Source organism: Penaeus chinensis, chromosome 30, assembly GCF_019202785.1.
Source record: "Penaeus chinensis breed Huanghai No. 1 chromosome 30, ASM1920278v2, whole genome shotgun sequence".
NCBI lineage: Eukaryota > Metazoa > Arthropoda > Malacostraca > Decapoda > Penaeidae > Penaeus > Penaeus chinensis.
In genome coordinates, this window is record NC_061848.1 from 5862131 (window position 1) to 5869630 (window position 7500).

At 40.3% G+C, this 7500-nt stretch overlaps 1 protein-coding gene across 1 annotated transcript in view; it reads right to left on the reverse strand.

Annotated features, from left to right (window-relative positions):
- Positions 1 to 7500, reverse strand: part of LOC125041570 (protein VASP homolog) — a 12686-nt gene that overhangs the window by 2665 nt on the left and 2521 nt on the right. The window contains exon 2 of the mRNA XM_047636604.1: positions 573 to 671. Within this exon, the coding sequence (XP_047492560.1) occupies positions 573 to 671 (99 nt within the window). The remainder of the gene's footprint in view (positions 1 to 572; positions 672 to 7500) is intronic.

Here is a 7500-nt window from a genome sequence, read left to right on the forward strand (position 1 = left end):
TTTAATTTTCTAACTTATGATACGTCGGCGAATGCGGTTGGGAAAAGTGCTGTGAGCCCGACTTGATATTGGTATCCCTGCCAGGGGGGTCCTTTAGGGGTTATTGCCTCCCCCCCTAGACTGTTTGCCCCCTCAACGACCACAGTTTTAACATTTTACTAATTACACCTATATAGGTACCGTTATGGCTTAAAATTACCTTAGATTAAAATTAGTGGTTTGGAAAACTATAATACTTTTGATATTTCATGTTACAGCCACTGTGGTCTGGCGAAATCTGGCAAGTCTTATGGTATGGATGCCATTAGAGCAGAGAGCAATCGACCCAAAGTTGTTTTGACGATTGTGGCTATGATCTTGGGAGAAGTCTCTACCCGAACCTTCCGATTCAACTCCTAGGGATAGTTTCGGTTCCATTTACTCCCGAGTTAAGGTACATTTTTTTTTTTTTTTTAGCGAGTGTACATACATACACGGACGTACACGCACGCACACACGTACACAATAACAAAAGAAGAAAAAAACATGGCAAAAGAAACAAGAAAAAGGTCGAAAAGGGGAAAGATACTCACAAGGCCCGAAGAATTTCCGATAGAGCAAGGCCGAGAACACACAGCAGGAGATAAGGAGGCCAATCGCCACAAAAGTCCAGATGTAGGTTTGATTCACCTCTGGGGGTACAAAGACCTGCGCTTTATAGGTTTGTAGAAAGTGTAACGTTCAGATTACTATGCTCTTCTTAGTGTGACGGTATCTTGTTTCATATGTCGACTTTTTATTTCTCTTTCTCTCTATCTCTCTCTCAAACATGCACACACACACACACACACACACACATATCAACTCAAACAAATACAGAAATACACACGCCGAGATAGATTACATTATATACATATATATATGTATATATATACATACATATGTACACACATACATACATACATGTAGGAATATATACATACATATATATGAATATATAAAATCACATATAAATATATGCATACTCATATAAATATATACATGCACATATAAACACAAACACACACAGACACACACACACACACACACACACACATATATATATATATATATATATATATGTATGTATTTATATATAAAGACACACATACACACATATGCATATATATATACATATATATATATATATATTATATATATACATATATACATATTTGTATATATAAGTATATACATATTCATATACATATGGGTGTATATATATTATACATACATATACATATGTGTATATGTATAAATATACATACACGTGCATATATGTACATATAAATACACATACATACATATATGATAGATATACATACATACATCTATATACATATATACATATACATATATATACATATGAATATATACATGTATATATATATGTATATATAGATATGCATATATGTATATGCATGTTTGTATATACAGATATGCACATATGTATATGTATGTATGTATATACAGATAGGCATATATGTATGTTTAGATATACATGCATATATATGTATATATGTATATATAGATATGTATACATATACATATATATGTATATACATAAGAGTATATGTATATACATATATATGTATATATAAGTATGTAAATGTATATATAGATATACATATATGTATATATAAACAAGCCACTGCGTGGGCAAGCCAGCTTAAGTCAGTGCTGGTCCCAAGCCGGGTAAATAGAGAGGGTTGGCGTCAGGAAGGGCATCCGGCCATAAAAAAAATATCTGCCAGAACCTGATCATAGCGGCCCCATATAAATGGGACAAAGCTACAGAAAAAGAAGATGCATACACATGTTTATATAGATAGATATGTATATATATATAAATATATATATATGTACATATATACATATATATGTGTGTATATATATACACACAAATTTAATACATATAAACATATATACACATAAATATACACACATATATACACACAAATATATACACATATATATGTATATCTAATATATATATATATATATATATATATATATATATATATGTTCTGGAGTTTGGAAAATGCACCTTTTGCTAGTTCAAAATCTGCGTCTTATTTCCTTCTTGCAACAAACATCTCAGGTGACAAGGGGTCCTAAATTATTGAAGGAGGAGACCTGCTGGATTTCTATTTCTCCTTGTTTCAGTGGACATGTTGATAGAAACTCAGAATTCGAAACTACCATGCATTTTGTTTTCTTGCTGTTGAAGTGGAGGCCAAAGTGTTTGCCGGCATTAAAAAGCTTTTGGATGTCATTTAAAGGTGTGGTCATAAGAACTGCACATCGAAGGTTGTTGATCTTGCAATAATTGATAGTGATTCCCTTCTGGCGATCTTCAGTCATTCTCAGGTGACATCACACAACCTTGTCGAACGGTTAGTTGTTCCACCGGATAAGCGGACTCCTACTAGTTGATTCTGGTAGTTTGATTGAATTAGTCTCATATCTTTGTCATCTATCCGGATATTGGCGAAGATTTTGAACAAATCTAAGCGCCGGACCTTATTAAAAGGTTTTTAATAGTCAGTGGAAGCCAGGTAGATGTTTTACTGGTGTTGGATGGTTCTCTCGGCAAGCATTCTCATGACGACCCATCTGGCATTTTGGGCAGGAGTCGTCTTCTGATCCTCTTTAGGATGATCCTCAGTAACGTTTTAAGGGAGGAAGACAACGGTTGGGTAATACTGAATACTCACATACACACATATGTGTGTGTGTGTGTGTGTGTGTGTGTGTGTGTGTGTGTGTGTGTGTGTGTGTGTGTATGTGTGCGGGTGTGTGTGCGTGTGCGCGAGCGTTTGTGTGTTATATATATAATTTTGCACTCCTGCTTTTGCGTTTCCGTCCCTTCTCCAATCCCATCTTCTATCCACTTCCTACGGTGTGAGAGCCGTGCTGAAGGATGAAAGGCTGACGAGGGAGCACGGTATTCCCCTGTTTTAGTTGTCTAGCCCTTACCCCTCACGGAGACCCTGAGGCGAGGATTGTTTACCATGGCCAATAATGAAGACATTATACCCTTGTTAGGGGCAATGAGGCTTGCCCCACTTCATCAAATAGCCCCACCAACTCAAACTCCCCGACCCCAGGCTCTCCTTTGATCACGACTCTGAACAATGCAACTATTACCCCCCCCTAAATTCCTACTAATACATTATCCACCCAGGTCAACACCCAAGCTAAGGTCTCTACCTCCACTACCTTCTTCATCAATTACCCCATCCTCCCTTATTACTACTTTATAGCCTTAATGTCCACTTCTCCGTAATGCTATCTCCCTCAACAATACTCCCTCTTCCACATGCCCCCGTCCTTCTCATTCCGTAGCCGACCTGATCGTTCTCGTTTCGTCATAGTTACATCTGAAAACCAAGCTATATCATTATCAACTCTAACTGATCTCTCTGACAACCTCATTCCCGCAGAACCTCATCCAACCCTCAATACTTGTACTGGAACTGTCTCTAACTCCCCCAGCAAACTGTCCGATTTATAACAATAATTGGTCAGACTGTGGAGAAGACTTGATCGCTTGTCTCATGGACTGTGATGTGATGTCAATATATTCTTCCTAGAGGTCATCGTAAGAACCCCACCAACACTGCCAAAATTGTTTTCCGTAGACATGACCTTCCCCTTTAATATTTACATTGGTGGAGAATCCCTCCATGTCCAACCATATCAACCTCCTCCCCGTCAGTGACATCCTGCCAAACACTGCCGTTCCACAGCCCGATGCCCTCTATGTGCCCAACCTGGTCATAACCGATCAAACTGGTCTGCACAGTCAACACATGCCCCAACTGTGGCGGCCTCCACAACGTATTTTATAGGGGTTGCCCACCTGCAAGTCTGAATCTGAGTTAGCAACCCTCAGATTCAGACTTGGCCCCACTCTGCGTGAAGCCAGACAGGAAGCACATTGATGAGGTTTTTCTCTTACTCCCTACTCCAGTAATGTAGCTCGCTCTGACCCTCCCCCTCCCTCCCAAGATGTTCCTACACCTCCCCTATACCTATCCCTCCTACATCTTACTTCCCCACTTCTACTTCCTACTTTCCTCAATAGAATCCTTTTGCTACTCTAAATCTAGACACCCCAATATCTAATGCAGCCCAACACCTCCCCACACTAACCGCAGCAGACAGACTAAACGTTCCACCCCACACACTCAACTCCATCCACCTTTGCCAGTCTCCTCTGCCCCCTCACAAGAAAACATTTGTCTCACAAAACTCCCCAACCAACTCCTTTACAGAAACTCTTGAAGATATTCAAAACTATCTACTCGAGTCCCAAATTGATACTAAAACCCCTAATCCACCCTCAAATTCCACAACTCCCGCTCCCTCTGCACGCAAAGTGACTACCGATATCCATCCTCCTCCTACTCATATTCCCCCTGCACCCTTCCTCCTACTCCCTCCCAACACAACCCATACCCCCTAGCTCCAGCTCCACTCACATTAACCCTCCCTCCATCCCCTCTATCTCTTCCATTCCCTCCTGGATACACACGCGAATCCCTTATATCACAACTATGCCCTTCCCAGGATCCTCCACCTCCTGATACCCCTCCTGATACAACACCACCTTCTCCCTCTCATTTCTTATCTCAACCCCTAGAACCTTTCCTTTCAAATTATCCGACTCACACTGTAACCATTATCACTCATAGATCAACTAAAATATAGCTCTCCTACAGTGGAATATTCGCGGTTTCTGTTTTCGTAGACCTGACCTACATCATATCCTTTCTTCTTGTAATCCATCCATTATATGCCTCCAGGAGACTCTTTTACACATTATCCTATACCAGTCCCCAACTACCATTTTGTCTCTTCTTCACACTTTTATTTCTCGTCTATACTTATCCATCAGAATATGCCTTATGTCTCCCTTTTAAACCACTGTCCTGTGCACAGTTATTCGCATATTTCTTTGCCGTTGGAACAGAGTTATATCAGTCTATTTCTCCCCTTCCCACCCCATTGACTTTGTTGCTTTTGAAAATCTAATTTCTCAACTCCAGCCACCTTTCCTCATAGTTGGTGATTTTAACTACCGCCACACTCTTTGATTGTCACTAACTCCCGTGTCCAATCCCTAGAACGCTTCCTCTCAACAACTAACCTTATTCTTAATCGTCCCACACTCTTTGACATATGCATGCAATCTTTTTCATGCATTGATCTCTCTCTATGCTCCCCTTCTCTTCATTTAGATTTCATTAGGTCAGTTCTAGACCACTTTCCCTATAGCGACCACTTTCCAGTTCTCCTGTCTCCTACTTCATATGTAACACTTCCTAACTCCCCACGCTGGTGCTTTGATAGAGCCGACTGGCGTATTTTGACTTCACTCTCAGCTATTCTTACCCCTCCATTCCCCTTCTCGTCCATGTCAGATATGATACAATGTTTCACAACTACAGTCCTAAGAGCTTTCTATACAGTCATTCCTCAAACCTCAAGACCTTATACCTCCAAATGCGTTCCATGCTGGAATTCCGATTGCACTGAAGCGCGCCATTTAAAACGTGCGGCCAGGGACTGTTACCACTATAAACGAGGCAACCCTAATAAACTATCAGCCCTTATCTCCTTTAAAAGAGCATCCGCCTGTCTTCGTCGTACAATCCGGAACAGTAAAACAAATAGCTGGCGAAATTATATTTCCTCAATTACATCTTCTACATCTATCTCAACTGTTTCCATAAATTATCACTCCCTCCATCCAGCCCCTGTCCTCCATATTCGAGATACTCTCATCTCTGATCCTCTTCAAGTCGCTAATGAACTAGGGGACTATTTCAGCCAGGTCAGTAGTGGTTCTCACCTTTCTAAACACTTATCTTCTACTAAGACCATCAGAGAACGCACCCCCATTATCTTCACCCTATCCTTCACTAAGTCCTACACTGTTCCTTTTTCTTCCTCTGAACTCAATGCTGCCTTACAGTCGTGCCGAATACTCATGAAGGCCCTGGCAGTATTCACTACCGTATGCTCCGACACCTTCCATGTTCCTCTCTATCCCTCCTATGTTCCCTATGTAATGTCCCTCTTTCAGTTCCACACAATTTTGGTGTCCTGACCACGCTTTGATGCAGCACGTTCCTTTGCTTTCCCTCACCTATCCTCCCTTCACTGACCTCCCCACCTATCAGATATCCTTACAGAATCTCACACTTTCTGCTTTGACAACCTGTTCTCCTTCCTCAGACGCATACATATCCTTCACTTGATCTAATCCCCGTTACCTAGCCCTTCCTTAACCCATTCACTCATCAACTCCTTTACCCACCCTTCACCTTTCGGCATTAATCTAGATAGGTGACGTATAGCGACTAACTAATAATTCAACCGGCCTTCACTACCCTTTACTGTATTTACCTTCCTATAGTGCTACATGACCTTAGATGTCTAACACATTTATTTTGCTTTTAGCCCTTAACAATACACAGTATCAGTCACTATATTGCCTTTTGCAGGTGGCTGTGCTACCTGCGACCCCACTCCAAGAGGGCTGCCGTGAGAGGAATCCATTGTTACCAAAATCGTATCGTAAACCTTAGTGTTGATTATCAAATATGGTAACAGTTCAATACTTAAAGTTGCTATAAAATATAAAATGGAATTGATCTACCTTCGCCTGAGGGCCCAATAGCTAGGAGACCGCGGCGTTATTTCATGCCAGGCAGCTTAAAAATCCCTATCCTACGTGACTACGAACGCTGTCAGCCAGATTTCGTCTCGCGCGCTGTGACGGCACACCAAATCCATCACTCGTGGTCGTTTGCAATAGACAACGACCTAATTGTTAATAATTTTCAGTAATACCGCGTGTATTGTACTATTAGAAGTTCATTACATGAATATTCTTATCATTTTAAGATATTTACTTCGTACAATAAATAGATTTTGCCTGTTCTCGTTATACGTGAATTAACTCGTACTAACTTTATATCATCGCGCCTCCGTTATTACGCTTCACCGTCATACGTACTTGGCGCAGTAGTATTTCTAGCAGTAGATGTATTTTGCGATTTGAAAAAGCTTCTCCTTTGACTGCAGACAGACACGTAGAAATCGCACACCACATTGCGTGCATGTGAGTGTGTGTGGATTCATGAACACACACATCACCCTCGCGCGCGCGTGAGCATACGCACGGATTTGGGTAAATTAAACCTAGACACGGCAGTGGGTTAGTCTATCGTAGATATGATGATGAGTTGAGAACCACGAACAATGGTCACCCACCCCAGTATAAAGACCTAGTCAACTACATGATATCAACGTGCCATCAAGTATGATAATTGGTTAAACAATGCATATTACATATATAAATACATGTATATAGATATATAAATCTATCTATCTATATAAATATGTATATATATATCTATAAATATGTATAAATATATATAAATATCTATATGTGAATCTATCTATCTA